This window comes from Pristis pectinata, chromosome 18, assembly GCF_009764475.1.
Source record: "Pristis pectinata isolate sPriPec2 chromosome 18, sPriPec2.1.pri, whole genome shotgun sequence".
NCBI classification, from domain to species: domain Eukaryota; kingdom Metazoa; phylum Chordata; class Chondrichthyes; order Rhinopristiformes; family Pristidae; genus Pristis; species Pristis pectinata.
In genome coordinates this window covers 16,638,192-16,659,438 of record NC_067422.1, presented here as the reverse complement: position 1 = coordinate 16,659,438, position 21,247 = coordinate 16,638,192, and the positions used below count along the sequence as shown (strand labels likewise).

General features: G+C 40.3%; 1 protein-coding gene across 4 annotated transcripts in view; it reads left to right on the top strand.

The window, feature by feature from the left end:
• LOC127580156 (BAH and coiled-coil domain-containing protein 1-like) overlaps positions 1–21,247 on the top strand; it is a 251,414-nt gene that overhangs the window by 179,183 nt on the left and 50,984 nt on the right. For all 4 annotated transcript variants that reach the window (XM_052033375.1, XM_052033374.1, XM_052033376.1 and 1 more), the window contains 5 exons: positions 9,525–9,657; positions 12,060–12,333; positions 15,270–15,515; positions 16,262–16,474; positions 19,645–20,003. In XM_052033375.1, coding sequence (XP_051889335.1) covers positions 9,525–9,657; positions 12,060–12,333; positions 15,270–15,515; positions 16,262–16,474; positions 19,645–20,003 — 1,225 coding nt within the window. The remainder of the gene's footprint in view (positions 1–9,524; positions 9,658–12,059; positions 12,334–15,269; positions 15,516–16,261; positions 16,475–19,644; positions 20,004–21,247) is intronic.

Below are 21,247 nucleotides of genomic sequence, written 5' to 3'. Positions count from 1 at the left end.
AGACCGTATCCAGAGCCATTCATTTTAACATTGAAAGTGCTAATTACACATTACCAGAGCTCAATAAGCTTAAAATCTCATAATAATGATCAGAAAGCTACACCAAACATAATGTGAGTCTTATACAGCTGTGTAATTGGCTGAATTGAGAAATTACAAACATTTTAATTTTAGTTCTGCTACTCTTCACTCAAATGGCCATCTCATTTGAATGAAACTAGGAAAGTTGGTAGTTTAACATAATAGATAATGTGGGATTATATATGAATCGGTTCCCTCACCCATGAGGTTAAAACAACAGTAACGGTTGAAGACGTTCACTAGACTCATTATTACTATTGCCTTTTGAAGATTTAGAATCAATTTTGCTTTTTTTTCCCAGCTCTATCAGCTTGTTGATGTTTTGAATTTTGGCTTTAAGTAGTAAAAGCTGATGACGTAGTCAAGCTGAAAAAGTTACTACCCTGATCTGCAAGAGAAAGTCAAAGCTGTGTCGGTGTAGAACTGATCAGTCTGAGGTGCACTTACAATTGTTGAACAAAAATCATGGTTTACCTTTGTCAAGTCCTGTTGCCTTCTGGGTTTGGTGGGTAGCCCACACATCCATGGGTCAGACACACACAGTCGAGGCTGATACTTCATTGCAGTACTGAAGAAATGTTGCATTGTTTGATGTATTACTATTTGGAAGGTGACATTAATCCAAGACCTCATCAAGTTGCTCAGGTTGACTTAAAGATATCAGGCACTGTTCGAAGAAAGAACAGGGAACTCTGCATGTGCCAAGGACAAATTATTTGCTCATTCATTCTTTTGCTTTTTGTGATCCAGCTGTGTACAGATTGGCTGCTGGAAAATATTTCAGCATCTTGTATCCATGACAAGGCATTTTAACCCCAAGGACACCAATTCAGTACTCACTGGTTGGTGATTTTCAGCTTCAGTATCTGGACAGTAGTCATGTGGAACAGGTTTGATTGGTTCCCAAGCCATCCCAATAAATGGGTCAGGTTATCTAATGGGCAGGTGATCCACTTTGCCAGGCTCTCACATAATTGCCAAACACTTCCTTAAATAAACGCCCTTCACATCATCTCAAAATGCTTTACATTCAATGAACTTCGTTCTGAAGTTAGTCATTGTTGCGGGCAATATGGCATCCAATCTCCACACAGCAAGATCCCACAGGCAGCAGTGAAATTCACCACATAGTTTGTTTCAGTGATGTTGGTTGTGGAGTAACTATCAGCCAGGCTGGTAGAATTAATTCCCCGACTTTGTAATCGTCCCATCTGAGGGAAAAGACGAGGCCTTGGTTTAACATCATTTGAATAACTCCAACCATTCAGAATTCCTTCAATACTGCAATGAAGTATCTCAAGGCTCTGGAGGTAGTCTAAACTGAGAACTCCTCACTCAGTAGTGAGATTGTTACTAGCTAAGCCCAAATTTGTTAAAATGATGGAACTGAATTTTTGTTACTGCATGATTTTTTAAAGGAGATTTTTTAAGCATGCAGATTAGATGCATGTGTATAAACAAAATAATCAAAATCTATTCATTGAAGCTTCAGAAATTTTCAGCAGTAGTAGAAATATAAACTTCAGTTGATCTGGAGCAATATGTAACAGTTGAAATTAAAAAGAAGGTTGAGGCAGGTTTCTTAAACTAATCGAGTTTCCTGCCAGTTTTGTGGTATTATATCAACCCTGCAATGTACAACTGCTTCGTAATCCACTTCAAACTGTGTTATCCCTTAAACCCTGCTGCTTTTCTCTCTGTGGCCTCTCTCTTTTCCAAGAACAACCTTTGAGCAGCAGTAGTGAAGGGAGAGGGTAAACCAGCCGAAATAGACACTGTTCACCTGATGGAAGTTAACCTTTGTTTAATTATTTTTGTGAAAGATGCAAGGGAATATTTTACATATGACCCCCACCCTCCATTTTAATGTCTACGTCCCTCAACAATAGAGGTTCCACTTTTTTTGCATAAGACGATTAAGAGTTCACAGTGTGTATTTGAGTATCAGACTGCTGTGACTCAATCCACTCACAGGCCTGGGGGAATCACATGACTCATCTCCTTGGGAACAGCACGCATTCTGTTCCCTTTAAAATTTGCCCTCCTCTGCTCCCTATTGTTTTATTAGCTTGCCTCCAGGTGGAATCTGAATTTGGAAAGGAATATGACACATGTTAGCAGTGCAGAAAATTTGTCAAAACACTTCTCATTGGGCACAATGCACTGAACAAGTTTCCCACATCTCTTTAACATTCTCTTACATTTCAGAACTTCTGATAGCTTTAATTAATCTATAAATTGTGAAACAGAATCATTGAGCTACCTCATTTTCCTAGAAATAGTCTGGCAGACAGTTTTACTTCTTCAACCTTGTCCTCCTCAGCTAATGGCAACTTGTTTACAAACTATTCACAGATCATTTCAGTCTTAAATCATTCATTAAAAGAGAGATTTTCATCAAGGTACAGAATCCCACTGAGTATACTTAAATGTACTAATTCTTGATTTACAGCTGCAGAGCAAGGTAATCTATCTTTAATTACCTCAAGTCTACCAGACAGCATATGCTTCCACTATGTACATTTTCCCCGGGCAAGATTTTACTGATCAGTATTGAAAAATCTATAGACCTGTCTGCAACAGTTACAAACCGGCTGATCCACTACAAATGGAGTATAGAGAGTCTACGCTTCTTTACATTGACTAGTCTGAAAGATTTCACATTGGTTCAATGGTGAAAACAAGGTACCTAGAAATCAAATTGTCATATTTCATTCAACCAACATGGGCAAATTCCATATCAAGAGGGAAAAGTTCATTGGTCGATGAAAATAAAAAAAATTGCAGGTATTGGAAATCTGAAGTAAAACAGAAAATGGTGGAAACATTCAGCAGGTGAAGCAGCATCTGTTGAAGGAGAAACAGAGTTCACATTTCATGTCAGAGATCTTTCATTAGAACTTATGAAATATTAACTCTATTTGACTTTCCACAGACGCTAAGAGTTTCCAGCATTTCCTGTTTTTATTTCATCTTTGCTCGCCAGCTCTAACTGAGTGTGAAAGTATCAGATGCCCACCCACTTCTCAAAATTTTGCTGGAACCAAATGTGTGGAAGACAATTACAGTTAGCTGCTGTTGCTCTTCAGTGCCAAATATTAATGACTTTGGAAAGGGCTATTCACTGCTCTTCCTCTACATAACCAAAACTCTGTTGGGGAGGTACAAAAATGTGCTTAGGGTTATACCCTGTCTCCAGTTTTCCATCACTCATTATAGCAGTGCCAGTGGCCTTCATGTTGGGCTCTAATGTGGAGGTAGTGGTGCTGACATTAAGAATTCACTCTGTGAAGAATGGTAAACAGGAACCAACATATTTCCTAAAGTCACACTACCAACTCCTCCACTTAAGTGACCTTTCAAGATCTTCCAGTAATCTAGAAGATAGATGATTAAAGTAAAATAATTTTGAGTAGTTTCTAATGAACCTAACTTTCATGGGTTTGGATCCATTCTTTAAGAAACATTATACAAAAGTTGAATGAGCCTATCATGGATGTATTTATTTTATCACCCCTTCCTTTAGGCAAATATAATTTATAATCATTTGCTTGCAGTATTTCACACATTAACATTACCAGTCTGTTGCCCGATGCTGGCATCTGTTGAAGTGAATTTAGGGCCCACAATCTTAAGCATTTAAAGATCTGATTTCACTTGGTAGTGACACAGTGATAACATCTCCATTTGACTGTTGGCACAGCTTTGCATTATGTAATCCAAAGCTTGAAGTGTGATGCCAAATAATGAACATTCAGATTATTTGCAGCAATATACTGCAGGAGCCATAATCAGTTGAATAGACAATGAACTGTGTCAATAAATAGAAAGGTCAACCAAATATTTTTATTTACAAATGTCACTAATCTGTGAAAAGGAGCAATCCTATTTATGTCAAACAGCTGAATGATCATTTGTTCCAAAAATGATACCATTTTAGGTTCTGGTCTGAAATAAAATGAAGTTTCTATAATATTGATTGTGTGCATTAAATCTCATGTTGGCCATTCCTTGTCAGGCACAATTGGCCAGTGTGGAAATGGAATTCTTGAGACAGCTTTTGGTTGTCATACTCAGCAGGATGGAAAGTAAATTTGTGGCTGCTTCAGTACTTGATAGGAAATTTTGTAGCTGTTTCATTTCGTGCACTAAATGCAGAGAAATTTGATGAAAGCTGTGAAATGGAGTTCAAATACTTCTGAAATTGACCAATGTCCAATGTGTGGACACCTGGGATGTGGGATTCCACATTCAAGCATACAGCATTTCTGGAAAGTCTGCTCCATTTAAAACAAAAATGAGTGCAGCTTTTAATTAGAGCTAATGTTTCTTTGAGTCCATACTATAGACAGGCAACTCATAACTAGTCTCCATTCTCCCTACTGCATGTTTCACTTAACTATCCATCCAATTAGATCAATTCAACAACTTATTATGCAAGGCATGGACTAGATAACTAATATAAATGGAGGATATCTTAAGTTTCTAATTGTCCCATCATAAATATAACAAAGAAATTTGAAACTAATTAGGGTTTGTTCTACAGTACTAATTGTACATGGTTTGAATAAGAGTATGCATTTAGGAAGTTTGCCCAACTATTTTGGAGTGAGACTCTTAAAGAATAATCTATTCATATAAAAATACTTAATGTAGAATAAATAAAACTTGACAATGTGCAAGCAGTTCTTATCCCTTAAAAGTTTCCACTTTTGTTCCACCAGCTGTTTGCAGTTTATTACTTTGAATTAACACTCCTGTAGTTGGACAGGGGTCTCCTTCCTACTCCCTATCACATGCATGAGCAACTTAGGACAGTGGTGACACTTCACTGTGTAGTCACAGAAGGGCAGCAGGTCCTAAGGTCAGTATGAGAGCAATCATGTGAGATACGCTAACAGAACCAATGCTGGCTGTGCAATTTAAACTGAGGAACCTGACCCAGTTCATCCTGAATCAGATTACAGGCTGCTCATGCACTAAATTAAATAAATAAAGGTTAACATTTTAGAGACAGTTCCTTTTTACTGGCTTGAGTGGGCATTTTATTAAGCAATAATTTGCCTTAAAGTATAGTAGGTTCTGGCAGGTTGAAATAAGGGCTCAAAAAATGGAAATTCCAGTTAGAGAATTGACAATTCCAATTCACAGTGTAACCTCAAGTTTAATATAAGGGAGAAAAATGTTATTTTATTCTATGCAGCATATTTTGTCCAATAACAACAACTTTATTTATTCAGCATCCCACAGTGCTTCACAGAAAAGTTATCAAACAAAATTTGATATTGATTTGTATAATGAGATATTAAGGCAGATGACCAAGAGTTTAGTGAGAGATATCTATTAAGTAGGAGAATGAAAGTTAGAGAGGTTTTGGGAGTGAATTCCAGAACTTGAGATGTTGGCAGCTACAGGATCTGCATTTTATCATAGAATAACTAAAATCAGAGATGATTATGAGGCCAGAGTTGAAGCAGGTATCTCAGGGGATTGTGTGGCTGGTGTAAGATTGCACAGGTGGGGAAAGGCAATGCGATAAGAGATTTGAAAGCAAGGATGAGTATTTTAAATTCAATGTATTTCTACATGTGCGGTAAAGTTACTGAGTGAAGACAGTAATGATGGGTAAATCGGCTTTAGTACTAGTTAGAACATGACAGCAGAGGTTTGAATGAACTCCAGTGTACAGAGAATAAAACTTTAATCCATTACCTGCTTGATAACCAGAACTCTGATGTTGTGCCACATTTGAAATACTTAAATTCACAAAACAACTTTTATTAACTAAAGGAGGTGAGTTGATTCTGATCCAGCAAGTTAAGTGCTTGTTTTTCATCTCCTTATAGTGTTATCACTATGATGTCACGCACTGGTGGTACCTGCTTAAGGGGCCCGAGCCTTAGTGTACTGAAAGCTTGAGGTCAGCCGCTAGCTGTGAAAAATCAAGCACAGCTCTCCACCACTCAGCATCCAAATGGCAATTAAATTTTGCTACTAAACAGCAGCAAGTTAATGTTTACATGTTAACAACATGCAGATTAATCATTTTTAAGAAAATATGTAGCTAGCAATGTTTTAATGCTCATTTGGCAACTGGTTTGTTATGAATTCCATTTTTAATTACCTTATTCTCTCTGCCTAACATGAATCGGAGTTATACTGTACAAAATGCATCATCAGAAAGCCAACACAACTGTGTTTTTCAGCACACGTGCTGCATGAACTACCTTTACAAATAAACTGGTTATTTGGACCCCTTCTTAAAACATTAGATACTTTTTGACTAGAACAGCCAGCTAATTTACAAGCAAATAAAATACTAAAGGTACTGGACACCTGAGATAAAACATAAAATACTGGAAATACTTAGCAGGTCTAACAGCGACTGTAGAGAAATAAACTGAGATATTGGATTGAATTATACTGATTTTAGGTTAGCAGTTCCATGGAGAACCACCAGCTGGCTGCAATGTGCATGTCAGCACATTATGGACCTGTATGTCTGTGCCCTGCAGGGCAGAAATGCTGAACATAGTGGAGGTCAGGTGGTGATGCATGAGGTCCAGTGGCAGTTCAAGACTGATACATAGAGCCACAGGTTCGAGAGCAGCTCCATTCATTTAAATGGGTCTCTAACCTTCATTAACTAGTGAAGCTGTATTTTTCTTTTTTGCAAAATTATCATTCATGTTTTAATGAATTTACGTGAGTTACAAATATTTGAAAATAAATGTTATTTTTTACCTTTTCAAGGTAATTTGTAATTATTTAAATTAATCAAATGTATTCAAACTGATCATCCCAAGCGTTTAGAAACAGTGGAATGGGTTTCATGTTAGCACAAGCTATTAGAAGGCCAGTGTTTGGCTCAGTTTTCACCACCTGAGGCTTAGTTGCAGAATGGCCACTGCCACGACACTTCCAGCGCATTGGGAGCCATTTGGAAACAAAGCGTTAGGGTGTTCCAGGGATTCTGCAGGACGTAAATGTGAAGCATGGGGAGTTGAAGCATCTCGATGTCCAACATTTCATGTTGATGACCGGCTGTCAGAACTTTTATCTCTGTGTGATCACTGACATTAGGGATAGAAGTATATAGTTCTCTGAAAATGTGACACAGGTAGACAAGGTGGTGAAGAAGGTATATGGCAACCTTGCCTTCATCAGACGGGTCAATGAGTACAAGATTTGGGACATCATGTTACAGCTGCACAAGATGTTGGTGCGACCGCACTGGGAATATTGTGTGCAGTTCTGGTCGCCATACTGTAGGAAGGATGTGATTAAGCTCGACAGGATGCAGAAAGGATTCACAAGAATGTTGCCTGGACTGGTGGGTTTAAGTTATAGGGAAAGATTGAATAGGCTGGGATTGTTTTCCCTGGAGCTAAGGAGGCTGAGGGGTAACCCTATAGAGGTCTATAAAATCATGAGGGGCGCAGATAAGGTGGAAGGTCATAGTGTTTTTTCACAGGGTAGAAGAGGAGTCTAAAAAGAGAGAGCATGGGTTTAAGGTGAGAGGGGACAGATTTAAAGGAACCTGAGGGGCAGGATTTTCACACAGAGGGTGGTGGGTATTTGGAACGAGCTGCTAGAGGAAATGGTAGAGGTGGGTACAGTTACGATGTCTGAAAGACGTTTGGACAGTGTTCATGATAGGAAAGGTTTGGAGGGGTATGAGCCCAATGCAGGCAAATTAGGTGAGTACAGGAAGGCACATTGGTCGGCATGGACGTTGGGCCAAAGGGCCTGTTTTCATGCTGTATAACTCTAAGATTCTATTTCTAACTGTTTCTCTGTATAATTCTTGCTGCTAAAGAGTAAAACAAAAAACAACTAACTGGACTTCTGATGAAAGTCATTGACCTAAAATGTTGATTCTTATTCTCTCTCCACAGATGCTGCCTGACCTGCTGAGCATTTCAGGCATTTTCTGCTTTCATTTCTAATTTTGTACCCAAAATATAAAATGATCTCCTGGAAAGGAGGTCCCAGTGTTGTCCTTGTTCATTTGAATTATTAAAGAAACAACTGAAGCTTATAGGTACATGATTTATTAATAATCAAATCATCTCGTGTGCATATTTGGAAGACCTGGTGGATGCCCTCCCTTGGGCCTGTGGGTAAAAGGAGAATTTGTAAGCAAGGGATTTAAACCTTGATTTCCTTGATGTATTCCCAGTGAGGTGAGCTATTGCTATGGCAGAGTATTATTAGGGTGATGTGGGTGAAAGTCCTCAGACTGTAGCAGCTTACGGAAGGCCTCTCCCTCACCATCAGGCAATAATTTAGGTTTGCTACCTCCTTTCTTACTCCTGTGCGATCACTGACATTTCCAATCGCTGTATTAACCTTGCTACGAAAATGCACAGAAAACATATGCAACTGAACAGGAGTTTTAACAAAATTATGCGCTAAATAGCAAACAGATGGAAAGTTGAAAGGCAACATCAAAATAACAAGAGGTCACATTTGAGTTCCTTGACCTTACCTACCCAAATCTTGAAAATGTGGACTTTTTTTTAGTGTGTTGGCTGCCATCCTATACGAGATTGTTCTGATAGAATCCAGATGAGATCATACAGCTATGGTTTCACTGCAGAACAACAAGTCTCAGATTCCACCAGCAAACCTGAGGATCCTTCACAGGCTGTTAGTGTGAGGGAACTATTGCTGAGGTAAAACAAATGGCTCAGGTTTGACTTTCCTGATCATGCTCGGACTGCACCACACCGAACACTAAACTTAAAATCCTTCAAAAGTCCTGTGTGCAAAACTTTGCAGTGGGTTCATGGTAAAAAATGTTAGCACCGCAGAGTTATTTCCTCTGAACTTGCCAACCTATTGCTGCATTCTGCTTCAAAGAAAACTGCAACACTTGCATCAGGGTGGTAATTTAATCCTGCTCAGAGCATGAACTGACTCATGAGCAGAGGTGAGTGCAAATGCTGAGAGAGCAGTTTTTGGTCATCATAATTAATCTGACCCTGAACTGAATATGTTGGTTCAGTGTAAAGGTGATTGAAATATATGGAAAGTAAAGTTCCTACCATCTGTTCTGCACATTTTGCTTATCATCTTATAATATCCATCACTGTATTTTGGTGAAAAAGAGGGTTGAGGGGTGGGGGAAGGGAGAAAAATCAATGAAGAATATACCTGGTTCTCGGAAAGGAACAAATTCCTCAGGCTTAATGTCCCAGTGGTCAATTAGAAACTTAATGTTGAATGGCTCAGTGTAGAAATCTATCTATTGAACTGTTCAAAAGCCAAGGCGAATCATCTAATGGTAATCTAGTTCAATTAGAGATTCAGGCATTACTGCATCAAACTGGACCATTGCTGTACAAAAGTACTCTGGGCCTGTCAGTGTCAGTTTGTTACAGCAATCGCCTTGGATAATGCAGCACTTTGAAGGCAGCCTCTGCTTTGTTTGTTTCTAGATCCATCAGGACCGGCTTGACTCTCCTCTGTGAGGAACTGAGGAATGAAGTGGAGCCCAAGAAAAAGAAGTGCAAACTAACTGGGAGAGAAAGCAAAGAACAGGAAGATGGCGGCAATAAGGCTGGCTCAGAGGTCAGTAAATGTATCTTTGTTGTTAAGGAAAGAATATCTGCCTAATATGGGGGCAGGGCTCTAATGCGAGCTCTGTTGCTAAATGGCCTTGTACCGAGCAGAAAAGTTATTGCAGCAACACACCCCACCCTGCAGAAGCTGGGACAATGAGCCTCAGCACCCTCATATACGGATGGAGAAATCGCCCAATGAATCCAGCAGTGATCCTTATCCTGTGACTTCTGAGAACTGCATGTATGTGGACATCTGGCAAATACAAGATTGGCCCCACTCTACCTGACCCCTCCTGTGCTTACCACGTCTGCCGGTGGTCCTTCAGCAATATTTGGGAAGTGTAAATTGGCATCAGAGATGTCCAGGATTTAAATGAGACGGGCCTGGATGGGAGAGAAAGAGTGGAGGGAAGGTAGGAAGAGATACAGTTCTGGAAGGTTGACAACAATCGTGAATCCTCCTACTTCACCATAGCGATGACACTTCAAGAATAGTACTACCTTCTCAAGGGCCATTAGGGATAAACGATTATGTTAGTGATGCCCAGAAAAAGTAAATGCATTTAAAACAAACTTCCAAGTGCTTTGAAAATCTCCGAGGTAGTGAATGGTGTCAGATGACCACTACTTCCCTTCAAAAGGCAGGTGCTTCAAGGGAAGAGGGGAGAATGAGAGGTAAAAGAGTTTCATTGGCACAGTAAATCATTATATATAAGGATATTTACAGTATCGACTCAGGGATCCCTTTTAAAACTAAAACAATAAATTTGATGACAACATTTTTTTTACTTTTTTCCTTCATTAATGAACTCGTAGATTTAAAGAAATCAATCCCAAATATAAACACTGCTGCTGTTCAGGGCTTAATGCTTGTGATAGGGCTCACAGGTCCAAGTAAACTTGCAAAACCTATTGAGGAACTTAACAATTGAAAACATCAGGAGTGGTGCAAGGGGACAGAAGGATAGGACAACAACAGTTGGTCCTGTTCTTCCAACTTCATTTGGTTGGTTCAGTTGCAAACAAGAGTTTGGAAAACATAAACTGGCAGACCAAAAAGTTAAAAGTGAAAAATCACATAATATTAATGCAGAAAATTCCATTCATGAATGGAAAGTGCTATGTTATAACACAAATTTACCCTGGTATTTAAATTCCTTTTGTTTTACATATTTATGGAATAGAACTTATCAGTATATTAATTATATTCGTCCTTTTTGTCATGTTTATTGAAAGTGGGCACCTTGTTCATCTGCTTCCAAATAGAACCATGGATCCATTCCCTAAATCTCCCTCAGTGCTCAGAGGCGGTTGCCATCTTTCTCTGGGTATGACTTTATTGAACACATTTAGTCTGTTTCATGACTTCCATCTTATTGGGAACAGTAACTTGGTAGTTAAGCTATCAGTCTCATAAACCAGAGGCCTGCCCTAATAATCTGAATACCCAAGTTCAAGTCCCAGCATAGCAGTTAGGGAACTTAAATTAATTTAATTAAAAATACGGAGTAATAAAGCTACCATCAATAAAATTGACAGTGAAACCTGGATTATTGCAGAAACCCATTTAGTTTACGTATGTCCTTCAGACAAGGAAATCTGTTGTCCTTACCTAGTCTGATCTGGGTGTGAATTCAGAGTCACAGAATCTAGTTCACACATAATCTTAAAATGCCCTTGACCTGTCGTGGTTCAAGAAGATGGTTTGCCACTCTGCCTTCAAGGATGTATAGAGATGGGCTGGGCAAAATGTTGACGTTTAGAGCATTGAGAATAAAACAAAGCATGAAATTAGTAGATGACCAGCGAAACCATCAAGCCCCATGCCTTGATGGCCAGAGGATTCATCATACTTCGCCCCTCCCACCACAGCAACTCCTTCCCCAAACTGTGTAATCTCCTGCGAGAGGCAAAAACTGTGGCTGTCTTTGCCTGTAAGGATATATTTCTTATTCCTTGCCGAAAGGCACACCTGCATTATGTTCCCCTTCATTTAAGTTAGATGGGGTGGGGGAGGGGGGACGGCACTTTGTGGAAATGTACTGTTCTCATCCTGTATTCTTTACACTTCCATTTTCCTTCGGATGTACTGCAGAGACCTTGTGGACCTTGGTTCCATCTGGGAATGATGTCATAGGTTAACAGCCCAGTGGAGCAATTCATTAGACACAAGGGGGTCAGGCACCATTAAATTGAGAATATAACTAACCAGATAAATTCAATACATTAAACTGTCCGACATTAATGTTTTAAACTAGTTGGCTTGTAGAAGCAATGTTGTTAAATTGGAAATCTGGTATGAGATCAACTTTGATGTCGTTGCAATGAAATACTTCTCAAAATAAACAGCAGTAACATACGTCATGGTTATGTCTTTTTCATTGTACATAAAATATGGCTTTCTTGTAGACTAAACCAAGAGCAAAAAAGGACACCCCTCAAGCCAGCCTCACGTCGAAGTTGGGGAAGTACAGCCCCAGGCCAAAGCCAAAGGTACTGGCTAAACCTGCAAATAAATCACACACGACAGCCATCCTGAAATCTGCCAACACCACCAGCCCATTCAGAGGGAAAACGTCAGCCCTGCCTGGCAAGATTCAGAAGCAACTGGGAAAACCAAAGACTTTCCCAGTGACTCACAACCAGGATAGAGCAAAGCATATTCTAACGACTCCTGAAAAAGGTGAGTGCGCTATTGCAAGATTGGGGACTGGAGTCAAAAACTGAAGTGATATGGAAATTGCTAGAAGTACTGAGCATGTCAAAGCACAGGCAATAATTCTGACTGTAGCCCTTCCTGAGGAGTGGGGAAAGTATGCCATTTTTTACAGAAACAGAACAAATGAAAAGATGTGCTTGTGTTCACGTTTTAAAGCTAGGTATGTACATTATGGGGTAGATACATTCCCTCTCCCAATAAACCTCACTCTTCTTATATCAACAGAAATGCCAAGAAGTGTCATACAGTGGTAACACTGTGCAGCACAGATTGATTGGAAGTGTCACTATTGTTCCCTAATTGATAATTCTGATTATATCCTAGGATTATGTGGGATATTCAGCATAGAAACAACCATTCATATAGTCCTACAGCATGGAAACAAGCCCTTCAGCCCAACTCGTCCATGCATACCAAGATGCCCATCTAAGCTAGTCCAGTTTGCCCATGTTTGACCCATATCCCTCATAGTCCAACCAATCCATGCCACCATTGATGTTCCACTTGATCCTCCTCCCATTTTCCTCCTTTAAATCAATCATCTTCACCCTCTTATCCCTCCTCCTTCATACGCTCAATCCTTATTATCCATAGGGATAAGGGCACAGACTTAGAGCAGACAATAAAATATGTGGCTATCACTCAGAGCCTCTCTTATGGACCTATACTATCCACACCCCCAACCCCCACAACAATAAATAAATGCATTGAATGTATTGATTCTTACAAACAATGATGGCATTGGAAATCACAGGATGCATTTGTGTAAACAAAGATCTCTCTCCATTCGAATAGCAGACAGGATGTTACAGAGCAGAGAGCCACTTGTCACAAGTGGTCTGGAAACTGATCACTGTAACTGTCAATCAAAGGTGTCAAGCTTATTTGGTCATTTATTGAGAAAGTGGGAAAGTTTTTAATGCTTCTCAGTAAGTGACCAAATGTGCACTTTTGGAGACATTTCAGATTATTTTGTTGCAGCTGAAAGCCTATGAAAAATTTTGAAATGGGGCCTGGGGCCAATCTCACAAGTAGGCTGATCTGCAGATAGTAAATTAGCAGATAATGCGGAGTGAGCATATGCCTGAAAAATAAAAAAAACTGCAGATGCTGGAAATCAGAAATAAAAACAGAAAATGCAGGAAACACGCAATAGGTCAAGCAGTTTCCTCAGTTTTATTTACAATATTTTTAGCACAGAATATTTAACCTTTCCAGATATATGAAGTTGAGAAGATAATTTGATTAGCACTGAAGAAATCCTGCACTCTTGAAGGGACTGCCTTTCCGCACAGAAATTAAACAGCATCCCAATCACTTTTTCCAATTAAAACTCCCATGAAGATATTAAGAAGGGAACTCTGTGCTTTAGCTGAGACTCTTCCATCAGCAATATCAAAAATTAATTAGCTGGTCACGTATTAAGTAATTGTCTCAGACCTGAATGATAAGTGCATCTCCCTAAGAGTGAATGTAATGTCTTTGGGTTTTTCCTAATGTTATTAAAAATAGCAGTTTGTGCTTTAAAGGGGGCAGGCAGGTATGGACCATCTCACATTGTGGTAAAAGGCTACAGGCTAAAAAACTGAATAGTGTAAATGCTACAAGTCATATTAAGCTTCTTAAGAAAGAAGTATGTGTCCAATCATGAAAGCCATGCTCAATTCCATTCCTGCAAAAACAGCATGGGAATTAAGTCCACTGAAATAACAAATCATGCAAAGGTTTATGACAACCCACGCAACAACTGCATCAACAGGTTGCACACCTGAAATACTTTCATTTTATAAAGCTATTTACTAAAATGTACTAAATTTACGAAATTTACTAAAATACGAGTCATTTTCTTCAAAACGGCTACTTAAGATCTGGAATACTTTTCTCCATTCTCTCAAATAAATCAGACAGAGTTCATCAAACATCAGAATCCTTCAGCATTCTGAAACAGTTGGTTTTGCTTTGCCTATAATCTAGAAATAGGACAGCATTAAATGAAAACATGCCATTTTTATTATGCAAATTCATCAGTGCTGGACAAAGGTATCACAAGGGCAGTTTAGAACCAGAAAGTGTCTGATGTTTAGTTGTCAGCATTTTTAAAAAAGGCAGCTTTTCTCTCTTCCTAATTGTACCTTCCCAGTATGTTTATCACAGAATGCTCCTCTAGGCTTCTCTCAGAGCAATAAGTTTGCAATAGTTTGATGACTTTGAAATATCTGTTCTAGGGCAAACGTATGGATTACAGAGCTTAAATATAATTCCAGATCATCTTCTGTGCAGCAGTTGAGCTCAGGCTGACTGGAATTGTTCACAGTGAACCTGGAAAAGAGTTAGTTGTTTTACAGGAATTTACCTAAAACTCCTCTGACAAAAGCTGACAGTTTCTTAAGGTGCACATTTGTAAATTATTAAGATTAATTTGGCAATCTCCTATCATCTTGCATGTAGGGAGCAAGATGAAGCAGGGCTAGAGATCATGGTTAATTGGATGAATAAACTAATAAAATTTGGTTGTCATGTTAAAAGTCTGCATTTTATAACTAATAAGCTTAATTTTGTGTTATTATTGATAGATACAACAAAAAGGCACATAGAGAAGTTGACTTGGTTGGAATAAAGGAACATTCACATGGTATAGGCTAGGGATTCAGACAGAGGCATGCATACAAAACTCAGAGTCAACCAATGGGAGGGTTTAACAGTGCGACAAGCTAACATAGCTTCTGCTGTGAATATGGAAGGAAGATTTTATAATGGAAATATTAACAAAGAAAACTGACAAAGCCATGCAAACAGGAAATAGGCTTTATTGGACAGGAAATGCACACAGGCACAATGTAAACTTTATAATTTATTAATTGAATGATAATTGAAGATGCAAACATTGGTTCAAATTACAGGCTTGAAAATGGAATCGGGAGAAGAGGACAGTGTATCGAGCACTAAAGCTACTTTTGCAAAGAACAAAGTGGTTCAGAAGGCTAACTCAGTCATGAAAAAGAAACCTGGTATTCAACAAAAAAGAAAGGCAGTTGGGGTCAGAGTACAGAAAAGCAACAATAAGAAGCGGAAACAGGAAGTTCAGGCTATGCTGAATGAAAAGGAATGGATGTCGACGGAGAGCGACGGATTCTCTTCAGATGCTGGTATGATCTTTCAGAATCACTTAGAAATTACATTCCCAAGTGATGTCTCAGCTTCTCCCACCCTCAGCAATTATTGCTGGACAATCATTGTTGGAGACCCCTGAACCACCACCTGCTCCCCTGCATTCATCACAGGGCAGATATCTATGATAATCCCGTAAGGCAAGAAGCAGCAGGCACACTCTCATCCAGAGAGTTACCAGCTTGAATGTGTAGTACAGCAAGGTCTGTATTAGTCAGTGGGAGAATAACACCAGTGCAAAATAACACCATCCATTCTGGAGATGGGAGCAACTGATACCTACATTGTGCAAGATGACATAATAACCCAGATGAGCTGTCAAATAACAGAAGCTGCTGAATATTTTGTCACAACAAATGAGGCTGGACCTAAACCACGTTAAACGCTGTATGTTATCTGAATGATTAAAGTATAAAGGAATAAGCAAATGGCCAAATACACAAGGAGATCTGAGAGGCAAGCTTTTCACACAGAGGATAGTGGTTATATGGAATGAGCTGCCGGAGGAAGTGGTAGAGGCAGATACAATTACAGTTTTTAAAAGGCATTTGGATAGGTACTTGGATGGGAAAGGAGTAAAGGGAGACAGGCCTAATGCAGGCAAATGGGATGTGTAGATGGGCATCCTGGTTGGTATGAATAAGTTGGGTCAAAGGACCCACTTCAGTGCTGTAGACCTTTATGACAAACCTATTGGCTAATCTGTTTGTTACATCTTTCTCAGGTCCAGATTTGAGTGAGGATGAGCACAACTATAACAGTGCAGACGGCAGTGATGGCACTCCTGAATTGTCAATCAAAGACTCCAACTCTGGTCTCCACACAGAATACTCAACGACACTCGCCACCACAGAGACTGGTCCGTCACCATCCTCCGTTGTGAAGCTGGAAGCCAATCAGAAAGCAAAGAAAAAAAAGGAAAGACAAGGCCTTCTGGGTATGTAATCATAGATGTGTGACTTTGTGTGACCATTATAGGTTATGGTACACAGTTGGTGAAGATTAAAAACAGGATAAGAAAGGACCTTATAAGGCAGTATTTGGTCTAATCATCATATTATCACTCATGACGTAGGAAGTAAATTATAACACTGCTTTCACCATCATTTCTTGCTATATACATCATTCATTGTGCTGGGACAATAAACCTGATAAACCCCAAAGTTATGAGTGCCGAAAAATTAGATCATTTTTGCTGTTTCTCACTGCATTATGGAATTCAAGATCAATTTTAGCCAGAGCAAATTGCATTAGTAATCACTACCAGGTGAAATTGTGCCAATTGCAAAATTGGACTGGGCATTCCTGTTCGCAATTAACATTAGCATGCCCAACAATTTGGCTGCATTAGGCACATACCAGTGGCGTCAGTCAGTGTAAAATGCATGTTTCAACCCCTTGTGGCATAAATTGTCACTGAAAAGTCCAGAAAATAACAGACTTTGAACAGCCACAAGAAAACAAGAAGCGAAGCGCACTGCATTCTTCATCTATGTACCACTGAAAGGAACATGTAGTTGACATTGGGGCAGCTGGAGATCTGACTGCAGACTGCCCAACATCTCCTGGAATCTTCAGAGTGTGGTCAAACTAGCAAGGAGCACTCGCTGTAGCATTTAACTGCTGAACAAATCATTCAGTGTGTGCATCAGTGGCAGCACTTTCGAATGGAAGCTTTGGGCTAGGCTTCACAAGTGACTCAGGGAAGGTCAGGGCCTTCAAGGCACAGAATATACAGATGTGAAGAATCTATACCCTAAGTATATTTAGAGAGACAGGGTCCCACCTGATCTCACTAAAGAGATGTCTGCACTGGTTCAGGTTCAAGTGCTGTCGTCACTGACATCTGTAACATTTTGTGAGATGACCTTCAGCATACTCTTGGGCCTAGAGATTAAGGTCATGAAAACTCTCAACATTCTGTCCTCAGGATCATCCCATGCAGTGTCCTCTGCCTTATATTAGCTCACTGTAGCACTAGAGAGGTCACTCAGGCTCTTTAGAGATGGGAGAACATTCATGTATGATTTGATTTCAGGGTGAATCCCTTGACATCTCGTGCATTGGGATTTGCTGTCATTGGTGGCTTCCCAGTAGGTTAATAGAATCGAGGGGGGGGTGGGTGTGGGGGGTGGCAGATGAGAGGATTGTGGGGAGAATAGAATGGGATTGTGCATTTTGCTGCTGTAGTAGAAAGTGTGACTTTAAGGGCTGATGCCTTTGACTGCTACGCAGCAATATGTCAGCAGCTCTGCTGAATCCACCCTGGTCCTGTTGGGAACCAAGCAGATCCTGTCTTAGCATTTCTTTCTGGGTGACAACATCCTAATGCTGTTTTAACACTCAAGATGCTAGAGGAACTCAGTGGGTCAGGCAGCCTCTGTGGAGGGAAATAGACTGGCAACGTCTTGGATCATGAACCTTCATCTGGACAGTCTCTTGTGTCTCCATAATGCTGTTGCACATTTGCTTTTAATCATTTCAACAATGTTTTGAGAGGGACTCTGTTTTGTACTAGCATAATGAAACAATGCTTTAGCACACCAAAAATAGGTCCATTCCAATTTCCAGACCTCACTTTCTTCTCCCCTTTTCCCCTCGCTTTGAAGTTAATTGTATATACTTCCTCGTACATACTTCCTTTTGATTACTTCCAAACTCTGTCCCACATTAGCTATTCTATTTGGCTGTTGCATTGATCTGCATTCCTGCTGCTGTTCATGACTGGGGAAAATGCATGAGCTAACGAAAGAATTTACAAAGTATCTTGGGTCAATGACTCTGGCAATGAAGTGATTATGCAGACCTGGATTTTGACCATTTGATGCGGAGATTGTGGGCCTTTTTTTTTGATCTGCCTGGCCAGAGAAGGTGGACATAGAAGCTGCCCCTTGCCCCTATAAATGTTCCCTGTAATGCTGGGAATGGGGACATAGTGATTATTGTTACTGGCCTAGAAAGCCAGAGGCCATAAATACAGGAAATTTAAATTCAATCAATTAAACATTAAAGAATACAAACACTAGTGTCAGAAATGCTTGGCAAGAAACAACTGGATTGGAGTAAACACCCAGCTTATTTAACAATATCTTGTAGGGAAGGAAACTTTCTGACCTTACCTAGTCTGAACTTTGTTTGACTCCAGAGTCACAGCATCATGGCTGACTCTTAACTGCCCCCTGACATGGCTCAGTGAGCAGTTGAAGTGGAACTATGGATGGGCAATAAATGCTGATCCCTCCAGCCATATCTTGCCACCTATGCCCATGTCCCGTGAATGAGATTAAAACTTGTGGGTAACAGGAAGTACACAGATGTGAGCTTTTGTCCCCCAACTCAGATCAGCACATTCACAAACTCAGGCAGTGGATGTGCACTTTGACTTTTAAACACTTGGCTGAGAATGAATCTACCCTCTTTAAAATTTGTCTTTTGTAGCCCATTCAAGTAAGTATTACATTCACCTAAGAGTGAGAGCCAACTGTCAAAAACACCAATGAAAGTCCCAAACAAAAGCCTCGTAAATGTACTTAGCAATAAAATCTGTTAATAGGGACCACCCGCTTCATGTAACTGCAACTACACATTTCCTATCCAAGTTATGAATTTATTCTAAGGGGGGGGAAGAAAACAGTCCTTGGGAAATTTGCTGGCATAACCTTTGAGCTGGGGCTGTTTTCAAGTGGCCATTACAAACTACTCAAAGAACTCCTTCTGCTGATAAACAAAGAGAGAGGACTTTACTTTGTGAAGTCTCACTTCACTCCACCACTGTGCAGAGGGGCAACCTGCAAGTAACAGCTCATTCTGTATTAGCCCCGAATGGTCCTCATGACATTTGTCAATATGTAAGACCAAACCACACCCCCATCACCACAAACCACCCCAGTGAGTCTCAGAAAACTACAATAAATATGCACAGTTGGCAAAACTACTTCAGACCTAGAGGTTCTGTTCATGCAGTAAGATGTTACCATAGTTTGAAGAAGGCAGATACATTCCTTGAGTTTAACGAACGTGGAGGATTGAGATCAGATGACACCATTGGGCTGCACTTCATGCAACGGCCAGTAAGTTAATTGTTGATTCTCCTTTTTGGCTTTCCAGGAACCCTTGGATTACCCAGCGTGGATGGGGACGTGAAGATTAAAAAGCGCCCTGTCAAACACAGCCTGGAACCTGGCAGTGCAGTGAAGAAGAGTGAGAAGCTCCCAGCAATGAAGAAAAAAGGACTGAAGACAGGGGAGAAGAATAAAAAACTGAAGAACACTAAGGGGGGAGCAGAGGTGACAATCTGGCACCGATGTGAATCTGACCTACGGCCCCTGCTGCACAGAGAGAGGATATTCCCCAGTGATACCTCTGTACCTGCAAAAATAGCATCCAGAGCTCAGGCCAAGAAAACCACAGCTAGCAGGTGTAAAAATGTCACCAGGAAAAGCAAACTGCTGCAGGCAACTTTCAAGGTAGGCTTTGAATAAGTAAAACTATGGCCCGTCAAGTCCAAGCTGAGTGTTTTACACAGTTCTGCTGTGCATTAGCAAGCACCCTGTGGCTCCAGGTATTTTACTGATTAGTTGTTTTAATCCTGAAGGTTTCAGTAAATTTCAGTCCTTTTATCAGAACAGTGCTGTCCTTTCAACAGTTTCAGCATCACCACCAGGTTCCATTCTTCTCTCGTACAAAATATGGGATTTGCTTGATGTTTTCCTTTGTGGACTCCACAATAGCACTAGAGGGAGGGAGGTGTGAGAGGGGTATTCAGCAACAGCCTGGTTCCTCAGGGCTCTGGCACTGCTGAATCATACTGTGGCTGGCACACATTCAACATGGTCAATGGCGATCTAATCAATGACCTGATAGCACACCAAAGAATTTCCAGGCCAGTCTCTCCATCACACTGTTCCCCTTGTTCAGTCAACAGACTGGAGGAATATTAACTCCAGGCAAGCCTCCAGCTGCCATCTTTGCTTTACCATGTTAGCTAACAAGAAACCACTCCTCAAAGCTTGATGGTTCTGGCTCTGTCCTGAGATTCACAACATCGTCAGAACCTCTGACCAGCAGCATTCACCCTGTGAGGGTATCGAGAGATGAAAGTTAGTTAAAATGCGGACATTTTTAACCCAAGGTTGATTTTTAACTTTAGCCCTATTTTCTCTCTTATCTCAAACTTTGAGGCTCCTTGTGTCACTTTTGACATAAAAACTATTTGAATTTTCCTCAGACTTTTCCTGGCTCCCAGTGTTCCAGCAACAGTCCTCAGCTCTGTGTTTTGAACCACAATGAGAGGTTCACAGTATAGGGATTCTCTGGCACAAACCCAGTGTTTGCTACTGTGTGATATTCATTGAAGCTGTGTTGAAACACTTGCCAGAATCTTAAAGTAAAACTGCCTGCAATTCATGGAAAATTGAAAAGAGCTCATTTTAAAAGTTTTATCACTCTCTCTTTGGGAACAGATGTGTGAGTGTATGTGATAGGTAAATGAGAGCTGAGATCAGTGGGACTCAAAACCATAGTCTGTGTCAGGCTACAAACCTTCCTTCCCCACCCCATTCCCCCCCCACACACACATGGAGACACACAGACACAGACACGGAGACACACACAGACACATGGAGACGCGCGCGCGCGCGCACACACACACACACACACACACACACACGCACTACTTTGGCTGCTAAACCCCATCGCTACCAATGTCCTG